This window comes from Salvelinus namaycush, chromosome 34 (genome assembly GCF_016432855.1).
Source record: "Salvelinus namaycush isolate Seneca chromosome 34, SaNama_1.0, whole genome shotgun sequence".
NCBI lineage: Eukaryota > Metazoa > Chordata > Actinopteri > Salmoniformes > Salmonidae > Salvelinus > Salvelinus namaycush.
In genome coordinates this window covers 10,018,509-10,040,745 of record NC_052340.1, presented here as the reverse complement: position 1 = coordinate 10,040,745, position 22,237 = coordinate 10,018,509, and the positions used below count along the sequence as shown (strand labels likewise).

Here is a 22,237-nt window from a genome sequence, read left to right as displayed (position 1 = left end):
GAGAAAATAGGATGCGAGGAATCACGGGAAGCCGAAAGGATGCGAGAATTAACCGAAAGCCGAATAGATGTGGAGCCAGCGTCTCCTCCCCAACTTAACATTGCACTTCCTGTCCTGTCCACACGGGGACGTCAAGACAGATCCTCAATATAAGGCAGAGCCGTTGAAACCTGGGCTGAGTTCAGCAGGGCACAACGTTGAGCAATGTTCACATAGAAATATGTTACGTAGAACAAACATACCTCTCTGACATGTAGAATAAGCGACCATGTCGTCTCTGTTCAGGACATTTCTATCAGCAACGCTCCACAATGTTTACAACTGAACACAGCGCACCACAGGTGATCTATTTAAAAAATAAATCTCCTCTGAATTTCAATCATGAATCACAGGAGTCATGTATGTATATATTTTTTTTTAATAGGTAACAGCTACGAACAGGATAAAAAAAACAACGTTGTCTTGTTTAAAATAAGAATAAAGGATGTGACTTACACTTCTCTTCACATACAACAGATACACAGACAGGCTACCATAGAATCAGTGCAAAAATATTCCCCAGGTAAAAACAACTTTAAAAAAAGATTAAAACAAGAGTAAAGTGCATGTTTGAGAAACAGCCCCCTAGTTTTAGTTGTTGAAATTACAGCTGTTTTAGAAACCATAAGGGGGGGACCCACAGACACACATACCTCCACAGACTCAGCATTCACCTGAACATACACGGACCACAAGTCCACACTAACAGATTACATAGGGTGCAACACAGCTAGTCAGTGCACACATACGACAGACAAGGGCCCAAGGGGGACAGTCTGGACCATAGTGCACATGTAGGGCCTAGGCCACCCCACACCCACACACACACACACACACACACACACTCATAGACACCCTCGGCCTAGGGCAGAGTGTAGTGAGGTTACATGGTATTGTAGAGCACAGTGGCAGTCCGTTTCTTGTCGGTAGCCTTGCGGACCCGCCGCAGCAGGTGACTCTTCCCACTCTTCGGGGACTGGGTGCGGGTGAGCTGGGGGGAGAGGTCTGTTTCTAGCTCCTCCTCCCCTTGCAGAACAAGCGATGGAGGTGAGGAGGGAGATGGGGGATCACTCCCTGCAATTTGGGAGCCCCTATCAGTCCTGTCTGGGTCCAGAGGGTACACCCCCTTTAGGGGGGCCCTGGGGGTGGTGGGGGGGCTCTGGGACAACACCCGCTGCTTCTTGGAGACATCTTCTAAGCTGGGGTGATGGTGGGAGCGGGGGGTGGGCACCAATGGGGGTCCGTGAGGGCTGGCAGTGGTGGGCCGTAGGTCCCAGTCACTCAGGTCGTTGGCTGACAGCTCCAGGCAATCCAGCTTGGCCAGCGAGGCTGAGCGCTTCATCAAGGAGGGGGGCGTGAGGCCCGCCTGGCGGATCCGCACCTCGATCTCCATGGCCCTATGCCACACGGGCGTCTCCCTGTGATGCAGGCCCTGGAGCTGATGCTGCCCCTGACCAGGTCTCTCTCCAGCCCCCAGTCCCAGCCCCCCCGCCTCGTACAGGAAGGCCTGCAGCTCCCTCAGGGTCTCCTGGATCTTCTCCAGCTCCTCACTGCTGCGTGCCAGGGCCAGCCTTCCGTGGTGGGGCAGGGGAGGGGAGGGGCGATCCGTGTCTGAGTCCAGGGCCGTCACCCCCTCCAGCCACAGCAGTGCAGGGGAGGCCCGGGGCTGGGCCCTAGATGACTCCAGAGACGAGCACACGATGATTGGGATGGGCTCAGGGGTGTGGTGGGCGTCTGGGTAGTGAGAGAAGGAAGGCTCTGGCGCAACGTCCATGTCTAAGACGACAAACCCTCCCTCTGTCACTCTGGTTAACTCTGTCTCCCCTTTGGGCTCTGCAGACAAACTGAAAGCCTCGTTCAGTATTCTTCCTTGTTCAGGAGCAGGGGGGCAGTCTGTGGTAGGAGCGAGGAGGGGTGGGCAGTCCGTGCTTGTCGTTTGGAGAGGAGATCGTGTGGGGTGAAACTCTGCACTGGGGGAGTGGAGAGGGGAGCGTTGGGTAGACGTGTTGCTGAGAGGTAAGTCCAGCTCCTGCCTCAGCCTCTGCTCCAGCTGTTTGGTGGCCCTGCGCACCGAGCCGGCCGGCCAATCCGAGGGAGGCGTGGAGGGGGATTGTGGGTAGGAGGAGGGCGAGGTCAGTGGGGTCTCCTCGTCGTCTGGGCACAGCTGCTGGGGGCTGCGGAGAGCCGGCTGAGCGGAGGAGAGGGGCGCCGCTGCCGGGGGGTGGGATATGGACTCTATCTCTGTGACGATATGGCGGACTGACACGCCGTTGTCGTGATGGAGAGGCGGCGAGGCTTTGGCGTGACTGGATCGGTCGCTACCGTCCTCCGTATGGGGGGAACTCTGAGATAGAGACGGAACAGAGAGAATGGTTTGAATGTCTGCTTTAAATGATACCTAAGCACAGTTACCTTTGTATTAATGCTGGAGCGTCACTAAAATCTTCCAAAATACATTTCACAGAAAGAAAAGGACACCGCCCTAACAAAGTATGTAGACAACAGCTGTCTAAAAAGGTCTGGGGCTGTATGTACTGTTTCAGGCGCCTCAGACTGCTGATCTATGATCAGCTCCTCCTGACAAGATAATCTTATTCGTTGTGATCTAAAAAGGCAGAACTGATCCCAAATCAGCCCTCCTAGTCTGAGACGCTTGATACACATTAGCAATGTATTAGCAAGGGAAACTGATCATAATGTAAAGGTACTTCCAATAGGTGGCAGTATTGTACAAACCATCCCCAAAGACATCCTTGTGTTGCTCCCTCCCTATCCAATCGAATGGATTATGATCAAATCCATTGACTGTCTCCATTGAGTACTGTAATCTTGTTAATCACTCAGTAACTCTCAGCAGGGCTGTGGAGCTCTGAAGGACATAGAAAGGAGGCCGGCGTTCATCATTCGAAGTAATTTCAATGTAAAAAAAAAAACATGGCCGCCTCACCTTTTCCTGTTCCTCTTCCTCAGTGACTGGCAGTGCTCCAGCAGGGTTCTCGGGGGACAGCGGCTGCAGCTCCTGGCTGGGGCACCGCGGCTGAGGCGTCCGCTGAGCCATCTGCTCGGAAAGAATTCGAGTCCTTCCGTCTTGGGACAGGCCCAGGAATTTCTCCCGGGCGCTGAAGAAGTCGATGCTGTCTGTGCTGAGGTTGGAGGACGCGGTAACGCATGTGGTGTCAACGGGGTTAGCGAGGACAGTGTCTTTGTCACCGCCGCTGGGGTTGTTGTTGTCATCATTGGCGTAGGGTCCTAAAGACAGAGGCGTTGTTGCGGTGAGAGGGCTCACGGCCATGGGGATCCCTGGGGACGCCATAATGACACTTTCCCCCCTCTCGCTCAGCGGGTCTGACAGGGAGCGTCCCAGGGTGTCTGAGTCGTCGCTGGACTCCAGGGTGGTCTGAGATACGACCTCTGAGCTGCTGAGGTCAGGCAGATCCAGGGTCAGCGCTACACTCTGGGCTTTCTGTTTAGGCACAGGACTGGACAAATGTGTGCTCAAACCTAGATGGAGGGGTTTGGCCAGTGGCTGGGGGAAGGGAGAAGGAGGGAGGATATGCAGTGAGGGGGGAGGATGGGGGACGGCGGTGATTGGCACCGTCACGGCCACCACCACCAGAGCAGAGTTGTCCATTTTCTCCTCGGGCACCACCGTGGCCGCCCGCGGAGTAGGCAGCGGCGGGAGGAAGGGGTCCTGGCGGGGTCCTCGCCCTCGAGAAGACAGGTTCTCCCGGGAGTCACACAGACCGTTGGACGCTGACGGGCCAGGGGAGTGGGAGTGTGAGCGAGTGAGTCGGACGGGCTCCGACTGTGTGTCTGAGATGTGGGAGCCCTCGGCCTTGTTGTCGGGGTCACTGGCGGCGCCAAGCGCCTGGAGCAGGAAGCGTTGCAGGGAGGGGGTGGGGCCATTGTTGTTGTTGTGGGGGTCCGAGCGGCCCAAGGTGTGGCTGTGAGGGCGCGTCTTACACAGCAGAGACTCGTGGCGCTCTGAGAGGTCGCTGTCCGAGTGGGAGCGCCACAACTTGTTGTGCCTCTGCTTACTGCAGAGAAAGGAGGAGGAAAAGAACAAACTGTCAATTTTCTTCATTCCATCATTTACACTGAAAAAGAATCACTGCAGAGCCAGGTGTCTGTGTGGCCCAAGATGTGCGAGCTGTGTGTGTGTGTGTGCGCCTGCCTACCTGGCCAGCAGGATACCCTGGTACTCCTCCAGCTGCTTCATGAAGGAGGGGTTGGGCTTGGTGACGCCGCGGTGCTCCTTGACGTAGTCGAAGGCCCTCTCCAGGTCCCAGCCGTACTCCTTCATGGCGTAAGCTATCACCGTGGAGGCCGAGCGACTCACACCCATCTTACAGTGGACCAGGCACTTAGCCCCTGCTTTCCTAATAGGGGAACACAGGGCACGGGTTAGAGGAGAGGGAGTGAAGAGGACAAGCTGATGACATACAGTGCATTCAGTAAGTATTCAGACCCCTTCCACACATTTTAGTTATGTTACAGGCTTATTCTAAAATGGATGAAATTGTTATTTTTTCTCCTCATCAATCTACACACAATACCCCATAATAAAAAATAAAAAAAACAGGTGTAAAAAAAATATAAAATAAATCTCTTATATGAAATATCACATTTACTTAAGTATTCAGGCCCTTTACTCAGTGCTTTGTTGAAGCACCTTTGGCAGCAATTACAGCCTTGAGTCTTCTTGGGTATGACACTGCTAGCTTGGCACACCTGTATTTGAAGAGTTTCTCCCATTCTTCTCTGCAGATCCTCTCAAGCTCTGTCAGGTTGGATGGGGAGTGTTGCTGCACAGCTATTTTCAGGTCTCTCCAGAGATGTTCGATCGAGTTCAAGTCTGGACTCTGGCTGGACCACTCAAGGACTTGTCCTGAAGCCACTCCTGCGTTGTCTTGGCTGTGTGCTTAGGGTTGTTGTCCTGTTGGAAGTTGAACCTTCGCCCCAGTCACAGGTCCTGAGCAGGTTTGCTCCTTTCATCTTTCCCTCGATCCTGACTAGTCTCCCAATCCTCTCTCGGAGCTCTAGGGACAATTCCTTCAACCTCATGGCTTGGTTTTTGCTCTGACATGCACTGTCAAGTGTGGGACCTTATATAGACAGGTGTGTGCCTTTCCAAATCATGTCCAATCAATTGAATTTACCACAGGTGGACTCCAATGAAGTTGTAGAAACATCTCAATGATGATCAATGGAAACAGGATGCACCTGAGCTCAATTTCGAGTCTCATAGTTAAGGGTCTGAATACTTATATAAATAAGGATTTTCAAGTTTTTTGTGTTTTCGCTTTGTCATTATGGGGTAGTGTGTGTAGATTGATGAGGATTTTTATATTTAATCAATTTTAGAATAAGTCTAATGTAACAAAACGTGGAAAAAGGGAAGGGGTCTGAATACTTTCTGAATGCACTGTACAGTATTGTATCTTGATATAGTGGCTCATGGTTATGTTATAGAGCCTTCAACCTCAACTCTGGACCTTAGAAGCCAGTTCCACTGCTTGTTTTCATTGTTCCCCTCTAATCAGGGACTGATTTAGACCTGGGACACCAGGTGGGTGCAATTAATTCTCAGGTAGAACAGAAAACCAGCTGTCTCCAGACTTCGTAGGGTTATAGTTGAATACCCCTGGTATAGACCATTCACATTGCTAAAAAGAACAATGCTAAAACCAAATATGCAAAAAACGAAATTTTACTAAAAAATGTTCTCAAAATTAAAGCGAATCCTCTGAAAACCGAATTAATAATACTACATTTTCTTTGACAGATGGCTTTCTAGACACTCAAGAACACCTAATAGAGTGCATCATATCAGAGTTCCTACTTGGCCTTGGTGATGAACTTGTAGGTGTCGTTCCAGTACTCCAGCAGGTTGGTGGCCTCCTCGTCGTACACGCGGATGTTGTGGTACTCAAACATGCCTGGGAAGAAGTTGTCGATCTCCCGCGTCACGTTGAGGATGTACCTCACACTGAAGGAGTGAAACGGAGAACGTTACTCGTTGGAACTTCTACTCAGTATTGAAACTGTGCTGCAACTGTCACAGTAAACAACAATCTTTGACATGATGATAGACAACTCAGAATGGTCTCTTACCCGCTGGTCTGCAGCTCCTCCAAGTTAGAAGCGTTCCACTCAGAGCCCTGGATACAAAAACAACAGACTTAAGTCCAAACTCGACAGATAATCATACAGATATCAGCAGACAGTCCGTCAGAAAAAGGGACAAGAGGAAGACTACTTAAAAGGAGTGCACTATATAGGCAATAGGGTGCCACGCAGTCCTTGACCGTGCTCTTACCAGGTAAACATGGTCAAAGATCTCTGTGGGGCTGTCCATCTGACCCAGGATGACGATCATCTCGTTGTCAATAAACTCCTTGAACTCCCGAAGGTTACACGCCATCTGCATCTCCAGCTCTGTGCGAATCTGAGGAGGAACCGGTAGAGAACCCATTAGAACCCGTATATGACCTGTTAGAACCAGAACCAGTAGTGTGTGCCACAACATCTTCAACCCACCTCTTTGGAGGTGACATTCTCCAGGTCTTTCTGCATCATGATCTCTCTGAGGCGAGTCTTGATCAACCTCTCTGTGCGTTCCCTCTCTGTGGGCCTGTGGACACACAAAACACACCCTCAGTACACACACACCTCTCAGGGTTACGGGGTCTCAATTTAACTCTCACCCAGAACAGCTTGACCACACTAAATATGACTTCGAGGAACTCACTAAAGCCACTTAGTGCCCCAGGTTCTCCACATCATACAAAAACACAGCTCAGTCCAGATTTGTTCTTGTTATAATGAGTCCCTGCCCTCCCCTCTCTAACTGCATTTGAGGACACATTTAGCCACTTGCACAGCACTAAGGGAAACATGCCCTGATTAGGTCCCATGAGACCCCGCTTCTGGTCTCCGCCCTCCCTCTTTGTCCCCCCCCATCACTCGCTCTATCCATTCACTCACTCCCCTCCCTCTATCCTTGTCTGTTCCCCCTCGCTATCTCTCGCTCCCTCTCCTACCAAATCACCTCTCGTCACAGTGGCTATGCTCCCACAACAGTCAACATTGTGCAGCAGGAGCAACAGGTGTGTGTTGGGCTTTTGTGTTGTTGTCCCAGTCTGATGACCCGTCACGCTTATTATTATTATTATGACACGTCCTTATTGGAACATCGGAAAGAGCCAGGGGTAGCTTGTTTATAGAAACAAAGACTTGATTGACCTCTTGAGGAAAGGGTTTGGGGACTTGGGACACTTGAAACGTGTTGCACATTTCAGGACGAGACAGAGCTACTGCCGGGGTTGTGTTACTGGCTATGCCAAGAGAGCCTGACTTCTTTGAATAACACACACACACACACACACACACACACACGTGCCAATGAACTCAAGGGTAGGGGTCAATTTAATTTTAACTCAGTCAATTCAGGAAGTAAACTCAGAATTGGAATTTCAGTTGAAATTGACCCCAACACACTACAGTCATAAGCGGTACACTGTATGCAATTGCACACATTCAAGCTATACATGCACATATCTGCAGGGACAAATCTGGGTCAAATCAGAGCATGGCCTCAATACTGAATAGAAGGAATGCGCAAAGAGCGAAGGCAAATATGACGTCTGTCATCGACAGGTATCTTAGCTTTGACCCCAACAGGACTTAATAACACAACACTAGCATAGTCTGCCTTTAAGTGTGTGTGCACAGTACTCAAGCCTAACCAGGGTGTGTGCGCGCGCATGTGTGTCCGTGTGTGTGTGCGCACGTCTTTCCACTGTGCCTGCATGGCGCGCCTTAACGCTAGCTGGGACGTTTAATGTCACTGCGGAGGCTTAGGGAGAGGCTTACTCTCCTCATCTCTCCAGGAAAATACCTTTAAACCGCTTTGGGTTTGACCTCTTTCCCCCTGCCTCGGTGTCACTCAGTCCATTCCTCTCCTTAAAACGTCTCCCAGCGTGTCAAGTGGTATTATTCCTACTCAATTACTCATCCGTCACCCCTCCATTCTCTCCTTCGTTTCTACTGCCCACCTGCTTCCGTCCATCCGTCCGCTCGTCTACCTCTGTCTAGCTACTTTTTCCATGCATAAATAAAGCGGTCACGGAGAGGGGGCTGTTATAGACGCTGCTGGCACGCAAGCCGAGTTCCGGCGTTACAGAAAGGCCCCCCTAAACGAGCAGGCACACGTGACAGCGACTGGGTGGGGAATTTTCCCGGTTAATACAAACCTAAATCCCAGAGCTGCATCGTCCTGCTACAGCAGATTGTTGATACCTCGGTCATAACGAGGCTGGGTGTTGTGGCAACAAGGGAAGGAGATGGCACTGCACTCGTAATTGGGCAATGTTGTTTTCTTTGGGAGATAAGTTGGTGTGAGTCCAGCTGACCTACCCCCGACAACACCTCACCACAGTTGCTTAATATGGAAGTGTGTGTGTGTGTGTGTGTGACTGACAGTGGTATACTCACACGTCGGTGAAGAGGACGGGCGAGTCGGCGCGGTGGGACTGGACGTCCTGCATGGCGTTCCACTCGTTGATGCAGACCTGGTCAGAGGAGACCTGGCTCTGGTAGTAGCTGACCCAGGTCAGGAACAGGCTGCCGGGGTAGTAGTTGTGACAGCGGGCCACCTCGCACGCCTTGTGGAGAGACTGCAGGGCGGACCTGGGGGGGGAACAGGGGGAGGTGGAGAGATAAGAAGGGGAAAGAGCGTGATAACAGGATAAACAACAGATAAAACAGGGGACAAGTCAGAGGAAGAGGGCGGGGGGGGTCAAAGTCTGAGGAAAAGAGACGGAGATGACAGGAGGAGCGCTCACCACATGGCCTGGACAGAGACCGGTTTGAAGACATGGACCCTGTTGACCGTGGACACACTGAAGCCCCTACAGAGACAAACAGACAGGTTATGTGACAGTCCCACTGGGCAGAAGAACTACAGTAAGCGCAGGAAGGAGGGAACGGGTGTCGAATCGCTCTTCTTACCCATCTCCATCCAAGTGGATCAGTGTGTCGCTCCACAGGGGTAGAACCAGCCCCATTGTGCATGAGCTGCAGGAGAATAGACAGCTGTTAAAGACGGTACACACACCTCCAAAGATATGGGTCTCTAACACACACACACTGCATGCAGTGGTACTAACTACGAACCTGTCTGAGGAGCCAAAGTCCATGCCCAGCACCACGCTCTCCTCCGTGTCCTGTCTCCCATTGGTGGACACCACCACCATGTAACGCGTGCACTGAGGCTGAGCGTACGCGCTCTCCAAGCGCACGGCCTTAGGGAAGACGGGAGAGAGAGGGAGAGAAAAGAGGGATGAGGTCAAACTCTCTGCATTTGGAAGTATTCGTCAGAATCGTTCTAGACTCATTTGTCTGCCATGTGATTGGAAACGTCATGAATGTGACATTTGAGCTTGATGTATGCGAGCGTGACGCGGAGCGTGAGAGATGACGTACCAGGCGGATGTTGTCTTCTGGCCGCAGCACAGTGAACATGGTCTGCAGGTGCTGCTGGAGGTCACCTGAGGAAGGAGAGAGCGAAAGAGATAATCAGTCCACTAGCAGCGTCGTACCCACTGCACGCCATCTGCGCCTACGCATTACTCCTCTGGGTGAAGTACACATTATGCAGGCATACAAAACACAGTGTCTGATTAAAACGACGCAAGAAACTCCAAAACACAGCTCGGAGAAACATTTACATTCGAAAGCAGCCGAACAAACAGGAAGTGTCCTTCACAATTACAAGGGCCAAAAGGACATTTGTCATTGAAAATAAGAGAAAAAACATCTAGGGCTGGTACATCCAACTAACAGAGTTGGGAAAAACCTCCTAGCAAACCCAGCGGAGCAGAGCGTTACAACAATTATCTCTGCCCTTGAGCACGAGGACACTGGTATGGAAAAACACACGCCTAAATAGCAACTCTATGGCAAGGCAACATGCAGTCAGTGGACCACCTGTGTCATATTGTAACAGCTATAGGGTCAATTGAACTGGACAGCTCTGCTCTGGTGACTTACACAACAGAGCACGGGTTGGTTCCCTCAACACTGCAGAATGCCTGCTGCATTCCAACGATAAGCAGCGCTATGGTTTGGCCTCATGTTGGGGCTGTGTCAGTTTCCCATGAGTCTGTGTTGAGTTTTGGGGCGCGTTCAGCAGGACACAACGTTGTGGAACATTCAGATAGGCTATTTCGTTGTTATAAAGAGCTGAACAGACAGGCATCACTGACATGTAAAGTAAGGAATCGTGTTGGCCGTATTTGTGGCATTTCTATCATGAACGTTCCACAACGTTGGCCTAATGAACTCACCCCTGTCCTATGGTTGTGTTTGTTGGTTAGATTATTGTCAGTCAGTCCGTCAGTGGGAGGGCATACCTGTGTGTTTGTTCTGCCGCTGGCTGATGCCGGGCGCTGAGGAAGGGGAGGAGCCATTTCCCCGAGGCAGGAAGACGGCGGCGCCCTTCACAGTCAGGAAGCTGTCGCTGATGCTGATTGGAGAGAGAAAACACAGGGTCACAGAGGGGCCAGAGACAGAGGCTAACAGAATGTTCCGGGCTAGAGGTCCACACACACACACACATTCTTCATAAGTCAGTCTGCAGAGCAACAACAACGTGGTCCAGGCGCTAGCTACTACCCGGTGTAACCACATGTAATAAACAGACAGAGCCACGTGCACTCCAACACAGAACACAATGTTCCCCTCTGGCCAGGCCGCATCCCCTTAACAGCTGGGGGCTGGAGGCCAGGGGGGGTGGGGGTAGAGCTGAGGGTCAGTTAGAGCCCCCCCTGCACAACTGGCTCAGATGGAGCAGAGCTCCCGCTGTGGGAGTTCATGTACGGGATCACTCCTCTCTGTGGTACCGCATAATCACGTTAACTATAGTACACAGCACACCATCATCACACTAGAACAAGAGGCGAGGTCACGTGATCTACAGGGATTACTAGCTGATGGAGATGATGTGTGTGTGTGTGTGTGTGTGTGTGTGTACTCTACTATCTAGACAGCACAAACATATTGTCACATGGTGGCACACTGACCTTAACTCATATCAGAGGGCGAGGAGACCTACTAAAGACTGTCAGGTGACTGATATAGGCCTAGGCTACCATTGACCCAATACAGGCCTAGGCTACCATTGACCCAATACAGGCCTAGGCTACCATTGACCCAATACAGGCCTAGGCTACCATTGACCCAATACAGGCCTAGGCTACCATTGACCCAATACAGGCCTAGGCTACCATTGACCCAATACAGGCCTAGGCTACCATTGTGCCTTATTGACCCCCATGTGAAGTGTGTCTTGATGAGCTGCTACTATGCTAAGCCCTACGTACTGATCCATACAGCCAGCATCATTTCCACCATACAATCACATCTAGCGTGGATGATTGGGAGGCATAGAGTCAGTACTGTCCGTCTGTCTTTGTCCTCCCTCACACAGGATGGGGGAAATGAGCAACGATGAGCCGAATAGCAGAAGCATGGGGGTGGCGTGGCAGAGAGAGGCTGTACAATCTGAGGAGTGAGGGGGACACGCCTTGACCACAAATAGAAAGAAAACAAACCCGAGAGAAAAAACACTCGGCCCGGGTTGAGCTCATTTCCCATCCTGACCCATTCACCCCTGACCCAGCTGTTTCCTTCTACTTCATCTCTCGCGCTTTCTTCACACCGCTATGTCGCTGTGTTTCACACGTAACTTTTCTCCCCTCCTGTACAGCTGTATCTAATTATGTCTGAACCACGGGGTGGAGCACATGCAAGCCCATGGCAGGAAGGAGGAGCAGAGCAGTAGCTCACATGGTGTGTACAGTACGTGCGTGTGTGTGCACGCGAGAGAGAGTGAGAAAAGAGAGAGAGTTAAGCATTCACCTTGTGTTTTCCACTACGGGACACTTGAAAACGATGAGTAGCCATCAGAATCAGACAGACAGCACCACAGGCAGCAGCAGCAGACAGGACAGAGCTCCAGCAGGAAGCGGCACAATGTCAAGTGTAATACAACACTGACCCCTTAGCGAAGAGCTTTGCACCTCCCGCCGGCGTAGGAATCCAAAACGAGGTAGCCAGACACACATCACTGTCGAGTGGATCTTTACTGTCGCTACAAAATATATATTTATTTTATAAATTACTACAAATAAATTAACTCAAATTAAATAAATGACTATGAAATAACTAGACTGCCTTGTTCAGCCACTGTAATTCACATTCAAATGAAGCACATGAAATGGCTCTCCTTCGGGTGTATCTTTACTGTGTAAGATAAACCCAACAGTCAGATCAGTAGACAAAGGGGTTATTGTTGTCCACTAACTAGCTAGAACCCTCAATGTAACTGGTTCCAATGTGAAATATTATACACACCTCAACTGATAAGGCTACGGCTGATCATTTCCCCAATATAGTTTGAAACGCATACACGGTCCGTCGTAAATATTTCAGAACTATTCGGACTATGCTAGAGTGTTCTGAATCACCACTATGTGGGCGTGTCCCAAACGGCACCCCAATCCTGAAATAGTGCACTACTTTTGACCAGAGCCCTATGGGTGCAGCCCCTAACAGTGGAAATAATGAGTGTGGCTGTATGATGGTAGCAAGAGAGCCACTCTAGACTAGAGCCACTTTGGCCGATTCATGTCTACGGGCAGCAGGAGCGGGCATCGAGGCAGAGGCGACACTGACACTCATCTTTCGGCATGCAGCACAGGGCAGTACTTGTTAGGGCACAGACACAATCATCACTATGTGAGAGGCCCTTCTCTGATAGCCTAGCGCCACACTCTCCTCCTACACCCAGAAAGACGTGTGTGTGTGTGTGTGTGTGTGTGTGTGTGTGTGTGTGTGTGTGTGTTTGGGACTGACATCCCCCCTCCCCTCCCATATTAGTCTAACTAGGAGAGATAAATATAGGCCCAGGCTGCAGAGGCCTGGCTGCCATGGCCGGTGCTGCTTAAGGCTCTATGCGTTCAGGCCAGAAAGATAGGGGCTGTAGTGAGTGAGTGAGAGAGAGTGAGAAAGTGAGAGCGAGTGAGATGGATAAAGGGTCTGCATTCTAGCACTTCCTAAGGTACAGATTAGGCAATGAGAGACAGGTGCACGCACTCACTCAGAGATGTGAATTAGTGAGCTATGTTTAAATACAGAGCAAGAGTAGCCTAACGGACGAGGGGCGATAATTATGCTCTCTCTGAGAGCGAGAGAGAGAAGCAGACAGACAGGGAAAGAGACAAAAAGGGCAAGACTAAAGAAACTGACTCAACCTGTGAGTGCGTTTCTAGGGCTGGATTGGAGTCTCGAGTCCCAGTTTCCTAGTAAGTGCAGTCAGGCCTGGGACTAATTCCGGTAAACAGACCTAGCTTCCTCATAGGGCTGCATCGCAGGGACAGAGGCATTCAAGTGAAAGGCCTCAGGACTATTCTGAGAGGAGGAAATCCCGCATCTACCGCCACACCTACATCAAACTCCAATCCACTGGAATGAAGGTGGGGTCCCATCAGCGCTGAGACGTTAGAAAGCAGCCTGTGTTCAATTCAAAACTAAGGGTGCGTCCCAAATGGCACCCTATTCCCTACTAGGGGTGTGAACAGTTAAAAACATTGGGATCATTACCATTTACAAAGAAACCCAAACCAAAAAAACTATGCATTTATCACTAACAGATCTCATTCATTATCATAAAGGGATTTTTTGTTTTACAAATACCTCATGCAACAATGATGTAATGTTACTAGGAGGAGAAAAGCATCTTTCAAATGATTTCCCATGGTTACAAAGCGCTCTGCGCGTCATCGTCGTTAACAGTTGGAAGCGCGGCAGAGTGTGAGATAGGGAAGTAACAGCAGCGAAGTTCTGTTTGGCTATACTTTGATAATGTTAAATGAAAAAGGCGGTTAAATAAATAGACAAACTTGCAAGGCGGAATTGCGCTATGGTGGCAGTACAGGTGCAATGCTTCACCATCTGAAAGGGAGGCACCGTGAGACCCGTTTCTGGCAGCAGTGAGAAAAATCACAGCGCTGATTACAGAAATGATTTCAGTTGATGATACGCAGCCATGGTCAAATGGTAGAGGATGTCCATTTCACTGCCCTGATAGCATATCTAGAACAAAGACTACAAGAAGCCATGTCGAAAAACCCTGAATGCCTGGATGGAGAAATTGTACAATGCTTGTTATGCAAGTATAAAGCGCAAGCATACATCACTGCAACGAGCCATCACATTGATGAGAAGTGGGACATGGAGTCCCATGTGCTGACAACTGAGAAAATAGAGAGGGATACAGCAGAGAACCTAAAACGGCATAAACTACCAGCAGTAAGGTGCACACCATCTGGTAAGTAGCCAGGATCGTGGTAGATTGAACTGCACTGTCCTCTAGTGGTCACACGCAGGATCATATCTGAATTGTGAATTGATGTCATTTATGATTTTTTTCCCTTATGGTTTAAAATGATAGAAAATTGCAGTTTAAACATTCAAAACATTTCTACATTTGTCACATACCCATTCCCTACATATTGCGCTACTAGTAGCATCGTCATGGTAATGTCTCACTAGACTGCTTCTGAACCAGACCTTTAACATATCATTAACGTCAATGGCTCCTGTTCTGTTTAGTGTTGTTCCTATATTATGGACCACTACTAATGACACACAATCACATCTTAAATCTGGCTTCCCCGTATGGCTGCCAATCTTTACACACACCCTTAAATCTGACTTCCCTGTATGGCTGCCAATCTTTACACACACCCTTAAAATCATTCAGATTTCAGGTTTCCAGCAGGTATCCAAACACTGTAAACCTACAATTAGCCCAGCCCATGGTTAAACATTAAAGTCTTGCTGACACACAGGCATTACTCTGGCTATTTTTAGAATGGTTACACACTAATAACAAAATCCGTTTGTAAATCAAAACTGTCAAAACCCATTGATTTTCTGGATTGGTTGGTTTGACAGCGATATCGAGAAAAGGAAACCATGACGCCATCATATAGCCTGTAGGTGGTGGTTTACCTACTCTGAAAAGGCTAAGAGAAAACGTACTAAAACCTGGCCAAAGTGTTCAACCAAAACAAGGAAGTTGGCTTTCTTACATCTGGTGCCATTTATGGCGTACAAGTGCCTGTGCGGGCCAGCGAGAGTGTGCGTGTACAGTACTTGTGTTTCAAATGAAGACAAAGTCTAGGCTATTCAAATGACCATATAATAACGATGACAGCCCTTGTCATACACACAGTGAACTAGTGAGTGAGGAAATAAACTCTGCAAAAAAAGATAACCCTTTTTCAGGACCCTATCTTTCAAAGATAATTTGCAAAAATCCAAATAACTTCACAGATATTCATTGTAAAGGGTTTAAACAATGTTTCCCATGCTTGTTTAATGAACATGCACCTGTGGAACAGTCATTAAGACACTAACAGCTTACAGACGGTAGGCAATTTAGGTCACAGTTATGAAAACTTAGGACACTAAAGAGGCCTTTCTACTGACTCTGAAAAATATTAAAAGAAAGATTCCCAGGGTCCCTGCTCATCTGCGTGAACGTGCCTTAGGCATGCTGCAAGAAGGCACGAGGACTGCAGATGTGGCCAGGGCAATAAATTACAAAGTCCGGACTGTGAGACGCCTAAGACAGCGCTACAGGGAGACAGGACGGACAGCTGATCATCCTCGCAGTGGCAGGCCACGTGTAACACCTGCACAGGATCGGTACATCACACCTGCGGGACAGGTACAGGATGGCAACAACTGCCCGAGTTACACCAGGAACGCACAATCCCTCCATCAGTGCTCAGACTGCCCGCAATAGGCTGAGTGAGGCTGGATTGAGGGCTTGTAGGCCTGGTGTAAGGCAGGTCCTCACCAGACAACACCATCGCCTATGGGCACAAACCCACCGTCGCTGGACCAGACAGGACGGGCAAAAAGTGCTCTTGACTGACGAGTCGCGGTTTTGTCTCACCAGGGGTGATGGTCGGATTTGCGTTTATCGTCGAAGAAATGAGTGTTACACCGAGGCCTGTACTCTGGAGCGGGATCGATTTGGAGGTACCGTCACGGTCTGGGGCAGTGTGTCACAGCATCATCGGACTGAGCTGGAGGTCATTGCAGGCAATCTCATCGCTGTGCGTTACAGGGAAGACATCCTCCTCCCTCATGTGGTACCCTTCCTGCAGGCTCATCCTGACATAACCCTCCAGCATGACAATGCCACCAGCTATACTGCTCATTCTGTGTGGGATTTCCTGCAAGACAGGAATGTCAGTGTTCTACCAGAGCCAGCGAAGAGCCCGGATCTCAATCCCATTGAGCACGTCTGGGACCTGTTGGATCGGAGGGTGAGGGCTAGGGCCATTCCCCCTAGAAATGTTTGGGAACTTGCAGGTGCCTTGGTGGAAGAGTGGGGTAACATCTCACAGCAAGAACTGGCAAATCTGGTGCAGTCCATGAGGAGGAGATGCACTGCAGTATTTAATGCAGCTGGTGGCCACACCAGATACTGACTGTTACTTTTGATTTTGACCCCCCCTTTGTTCAGTGACATATTACTCCATTTCTGTTAGTCACATGTCTGTGGACCTTGTTCAGTTTATGTCTCAGTTGTTGAATCTTATGTTCATACAAATATTTACACATGTTAAGTTTGCTGAAAATAAAAACACAGTTGACAGTGAGAGGAAGTTTCTTTTTTTTGCTGAGTTTACAAGGCACCCACTCCTGAAGCACCCATGCTACAGATAAGGCCCGCACTATCAGCAATGATATCTAATATTCCCCATAAACAAGTAAGTAATACTACTACCCATGTAGCCATGGAAACCAGTGCAAAGTGAGTACATGGACAGCTGACAACACATTTGCATATCTTCATTCAGCACTCGTCAGAGCAAATGGTCAATCAATGCAAAAATCAGTCGGAAGCAACATCAGGGTTGTGTAACATCCAACATGGCCTGGACAGCCAGTCATTGTCACAGGGAATGTGCTAAAAAAAATAGTTAATTGCAGCTTTAATGGTGCGGTATTTTGCAACACAGATATGTCCTTTTTGATTCAAGCATATCGCATTGGTTTATCCAAAACACTGATCAAGTCTGTATTTATGGACTGCTACTTCCCTGAAACACACTGTAGACCTAGACTAAAACTCTGGAGCAAGGGTGTCTAGGCTAGTTCCAACATATTAACACTAACAGCATGACTAAACTTTTATTAATCTGATGGACTTACACCTGGAAATACATGTTCCTTTACTTGAGTGCTTTCCTACGCAACAATCAAACATACAAATACAACCCACTACCTACCCTTCATCCTACCTACCCTTCATCAGGTAGGCCATTTCTCTGTATTCAAAGCACTCCCCTTAACGGGTGAGTTCTAATCATTCCTGTGTTATGTTCACACCTGTACTACATGCCAGCTATCAAATCATTCTCTGGCCGGCCACCGGGATCTGATGACTGGTCTCACACTGTATAAAAACAGAGGCACAAGTATGAACACCTCAGCCAATTAGCCTAATTAGAATGGCTGCAAGCTTCAGAACAAAGAGCTTCAACTCAAAAACACAGATAGATGGATGGGCTATAGAATATTCTCAGGACACGTAATACAACAATCAGAAGACACATATGCCAAAACATAATTGATAAGCTATAAATATATTTATATATTTTGTATATATTTAAGCAGCGCAAAAAAATCAAAGGGCCTGCCATACACCTGGAGAAGCCAGTTAGGGGGCTTAGAGGAAACCTGAGGAAAGCCATACACCTGAAAAAGGGGGGGGGGGGGGGGGGGGTGAAGTGAGACTGGCAGACTGATTCTCTGGCCTTAGTTCATAGAGCAGACACGGTTGCTTTATATGGATATCTGACTGACAGGATTCGTCAGACCAGTTTGGAGACAGCCAGGTAGATGATTCAGATATCACGCCATGCAGTCAAGGATAACCCATTGTGCTATCTGCGCTATTATTTCTCAACAAGGAGAGGAAGCCCGGTCAATATGACTTGCATCCTGTTACGTCACTCTCGGGAAAAACATGCAGTCAGGATGGACTGTCACAACATTATTGGAAATGTGTAAGATGCAACATTATTGTGAAGGTAACATCTGAGACGAGTGACAACTGAGCCAAAGTAAATTAACTTCAATATAGCATGTCCACTACATGGGGAAATTATTCCTGTTGGCAAATTATTATAGTGGGGAAATGTTTTCGTAATTTTAAAATCACAAAACTATTCATCGCAAAAATGTACAACTCACAGTTGGTTGATCTGGTTCTGAGACACAACTCCGTTGTCGGGGAAGTAGGGCGTCATTTTCGCTCCGCAGCAGGAGCAGAAGCAGCCCTCCGCCGAGCTCCCGGTGGCGGACACACTACCGAGCGTCATGACTGGACCACCGAACAGTAGACCGATAGTTGAGACCCGCGGCGTCAAATATCCTCGAAAATGTTCACTCCAATCCGACCATGGTCAACACTTATTAGTCCAACGAACCCAATAGATATTTGACAGTATGTATGTCGAACTATCTCCTTAGCGGCATTATAAAATAGGCAGCTAGAAAATAAAGTAACCTGTTTGTAAAATAAAAACGTGTAGCCTATCATAAAAGTATTAAACACATTTTACTGGATATGAAGTACAGTATTCTTTAATTGCAACACAAATTCTGTAACACCGTACGGAATTATTCTTGCGGTAGGATCCTTAAAAACTACCTATAATCAATATCTGTCAATGAAGAGCACTCGTGTCCGTCCTAAAGTAAAAGCTTTCAACTTCTAAACGGGACACTCACAGGCACTACAAACTCAACTCGTGGGAGGGAGGAGTTGCTGACATATGCTTAGAAGGGCCCAATGGAAAGATGGGGGAGGGCGACAAGGAGACAGAACACATTGGGCATACCTGCAGCGACAAGGTTGTGGAAGAGTAAGACACAGCCATATTTATGACTGACAAGTACAGTGAGGTGCTGAAGAGTGAAAGTACAGAACGAGCACACAGGTAACTGCCAAAATAAAGGAAACACCAACAGCGTCTTAATAGAGCAATGGGCCACCGTGAGCCAGAACAGCTTCAATGCACCTTGGCATAGATTCAACAACTGTCTGGAACTCTATTGGAGGGATGGAGACACCGTTCTTCCCTGAGAAACACAATAAGTTAGTGTTTTCCACCACTCTCAACAAAACACCGTCTCAGGCACCACTCCAGAATCTCCCATAAGTGTTGAATTGGGTTGAGATCTGGAGACAGACGGGCATGGCATATGGTTTACATCGTTTTCATCTCAGAAACCACACCTGTGGGGATACACCTGCTTACAATATACTTTGTATCCATCATTTACTCAAGTGGTTCCATTATTTTGGCAGACCTGAACATACCTATTGCAACCACATGTTCTGTGACAGCTGTGTTTACCAACAACGCACTCCTTGGGACTGCGCTCATGGACACTGCTTCACCTTACTGAGTACACCCAGACAGCAACTTGACAGTCTCAAACAACACTGCTAAATAACTGAGTAAATTGGATTTGAGAACAAACTGCAAAACGAGCTGTACCTTTGCCATTCCATTCCGATCAGATGTAAGGTGAACCATATCATATTCATGGAGTGAGAGACTGATCTCCTTTCTCACACTGACCAGGAGACAGTAATGTTACGCAAGGGCCCACATGAGAGGAAAACCAGGCGCTCTGTGTCAGTAAGGATACAAGTGCACAGAGCGTCTACCTGATAGACACATTGTCCATGGGGTGCATGTCAGTAGAAAAGGCCCATCAACTTATTCTAACACCTACTCAAACCAAATGGCACCACACCTGTAAGTTAACTGCCCCATTGTTATACAATAACTCTTTTGCGATGCTCATCTTAGGCCAGACTCATGTGTTGGCCTGTTATCTGGAGCAGACTGTCAAGCGATATACAGTTTTAAAAATAGGAAAGTGAGAGGTCTATAAAGCAGTGTAAAATAGGCTACACGAGGGCACCGTGTTTACAACCCATCTGAGCTTTGTTCTATTCCACTGGGGTTGATATCATTTGGGCTCCACTCGGCTACAATAGATGAATATCAGTTGTGTTTCCTTGTTTCCTCGTGTCCGCTCTCCTCGCTTCCGCTCTCCTCGCTTCCTTTTCAAAACGCATTGAGGATGTCAGATTCCTCTAGGACAGCAAGGAGGAAAGAGGACATGAAGAGTCAAGGAAATACAATTAAGATGCACCCAATGTCATATAAAAGGCTAGCTAGTTAAGGGATTGTTATTACCAAGCATATACTAATTTGTATTAATTCGACTTAGTTTGTGCCCATTTCAGACTTTAGAGAAGTGTGAAACTTCGACTTTTGCATATATCACTCAATGGGAGACGTTACAAAATTGGAACAGAGATCTCAAGTGCGAGTACAGAAGTTCGTCACTGATCAAATCAAATTTTATTTGTCACATGCGCCGAATACAACAGGTGTAGACCTTACCGTGAAATGCTTACTTACAAGCACTTAACAAACAACGCATTTCAAGAAATAAAAAATCTAAATCAGTCAAAAAGTTACAAGAAAAGTACATAACAATAACGAGGCTATATACAGTGGGTACTGGTACCGAGTCAATGTGCGGGGGTACAGGCTAGTCGAGGTAATCACAACAGTATCCCGAGAGATAAGTGACAAAGCGGACTCTATGGAAGCTATTTGAGTGCGTCTGTTGGTGCCCATAAATGTTCCTAAGTCGCTGTACTATTACTGTACAAACAAGGCAGGCAACAGTACAGTATTTAAGGTCTGCTCTACAAAAAGTCCCCAGAGAGTCAACAGCTCCATCTCCTCTTCCTGCTCCCCTTTGTCCCTCGTCTCCGAACCAAGAGAAGCCAGTCAAGGATTGTCACTTCAACACGACCTGGCCTTGGATAAAGAATGAAAGCGGTAATGTGTGTACACAACAAAGGTGGTAGTTCTGAGAACACAGCTCTTCCTCTGTCCTTTACTTCCTTCCTTAATTCCTGGTCCGCGTCAGCCAAAACAAACAGTGTATAGGCTTACATGGCTAAATGTCCACCTAATAAAACAGTCCATAGTACATTTAAAACTAAGCTATAGCTTCATTTGGTCTCACTCATATTGGAAAGCTTCAAATGGTGGAGGCCAATGTACTTTCAAATGCTTTCCCAAATGCTCTCTTTCCTTGGTTCCAGAGAGGCTAGGTCTGTAAGCTGTATTATGCAAATGTGGGGCACTTAGTCAAAACACTCCATTGATGTTTCCACTCCCCACGGTCTGCCATTACCCAAGACACTACATAACACATGCAGCTGGTACACAAACAGGGAGCTACTATGCAAGTTCCTCTCTAAAGTCATAAAACCTAAGTGGCCAGAGAAAAGATGAGAAGGCTGGCCGCGACGGCATGGGACATGGTTACACTCCGTGTTTACAATGTGTGTGTGTGTGTGTGTAACACTTGACCCCTCGTGTACTCAGAATAACATGACAGGGAAGGAGACGTAGAAACACACATACCTGGGTGTATTCGGTTAGAGGGCATCGTCACATGGTCTTCTCCATTCCATTCAGCAGGTCATGAGGTTTAGCAAGTCACCCACTGTGTCATCATCCCAGCCAAACAACACATTAAAAAGCACTATCTGTGTGACCAGCATCTGTGCTAGTTATGTGGCACAGAATGTTTTGCACAGCTTTTAATAGGCGAGACCCACTACTAAATCACATTGTTTTGACTCTGGTAATAGGGTCCGAACATGTGGGGGCAACACGTGAGTCCTATTGCGCAATGGCTTGTGTCTCTCTCTCCCTCTTTGAATGAGAGTTAGCAGAAAAGGGTCAAGTGTTACAGTCAGTCACTGGGTCTCTGTGTACTCCAAGTTACCCCTTAAAACCCAGCTAGCAGCTGTTTCCTATAGGCCTGCCGCACTGGAGCTAGTTGGAGGAGAGCAGGGCTGAAATGAGACAAGCCAGAACATTTAGCCTACACTAACTGCAGCACTAGTAACAGACCTGGACATAAACGCTACAAGGCCAAGCACAGGCTAATGCATGCCCCGTCAAGCTAAAGTGTTTTTTACCTACCACTTCGCCTATTT

General features: G+C 48.2%; 1 protein-coding gene across 1 annotated transcript in view; it reads right to left on the bottom strand.

The window, feature by feature from the left end:
• Nucleotides 1–402: 402 nt before the first annotated feature.
• LOC120029007 (protein phosphatase Slingshot homolog 2-like) overlaps nucleotides 403–22,237 on the bottom strand; it is a 39,068-nt gene continuing 17,233 nt past the window's right edge. Inside the window, exons 3-15 of the mRNA XM_038974292.1 lie at nucleotides 10,455–10,567; nucleotides 9,526–9,590; nucleotides 9,217–9,344; nucleotides 9,052–9,117; nucleotides 8,886–8,951; nucleotides 8,536–8,730; nucleotides 6,580–6,673; nucleotides 6,359–6,487; nucleotides 6,154–6,200; nucleotides 5,882–6,028; nucleotides 4,218–4,418; nucleotides 2,987–4,076; nucleotides 403–2,383 (exon numbers count right to left, since the gene is read on the bottom strand). Of these exons, the coding sequence (XP_038830220.1) occupies nucleotides 923–2,383; nucleotides 2,987–4,076; nucleotides 4,218–4,418; nucleotides 5,882–6,028; nucleotides 6,154–6,200; nucleotides 6,359–6,487; nucleotides 6,580–6,673; nucleotides 8,536–8,730; nucleotides 8,886–8,951; nucleotides 9,052–9,117; nucleotides 9,217–9,344; nucleotides 9,526–9,590; nucleotides 10,455–10,567 (3,802 nt within the window). The 3' untranslated portion in view covers nucleotides 403–922. The remainder of the gene's footprint in view (nucleotides 2,384–2,986; nucleotides 4,077–4,217; nucleotides 4,419–5,881; nucleotides 6,029–6,153; nucleotides 6,201–6,358; nucleotides 6,488–6,579; nucleotides 6,674–8,535; nucleotides 8,731–8,885; nucleotides 8,952–9,051; nucleotides 9,118–9,216; nucleotides 9,345–9,525; nucleotides 9,591–10,454; nucleotides 10,568–22,237) is intronic.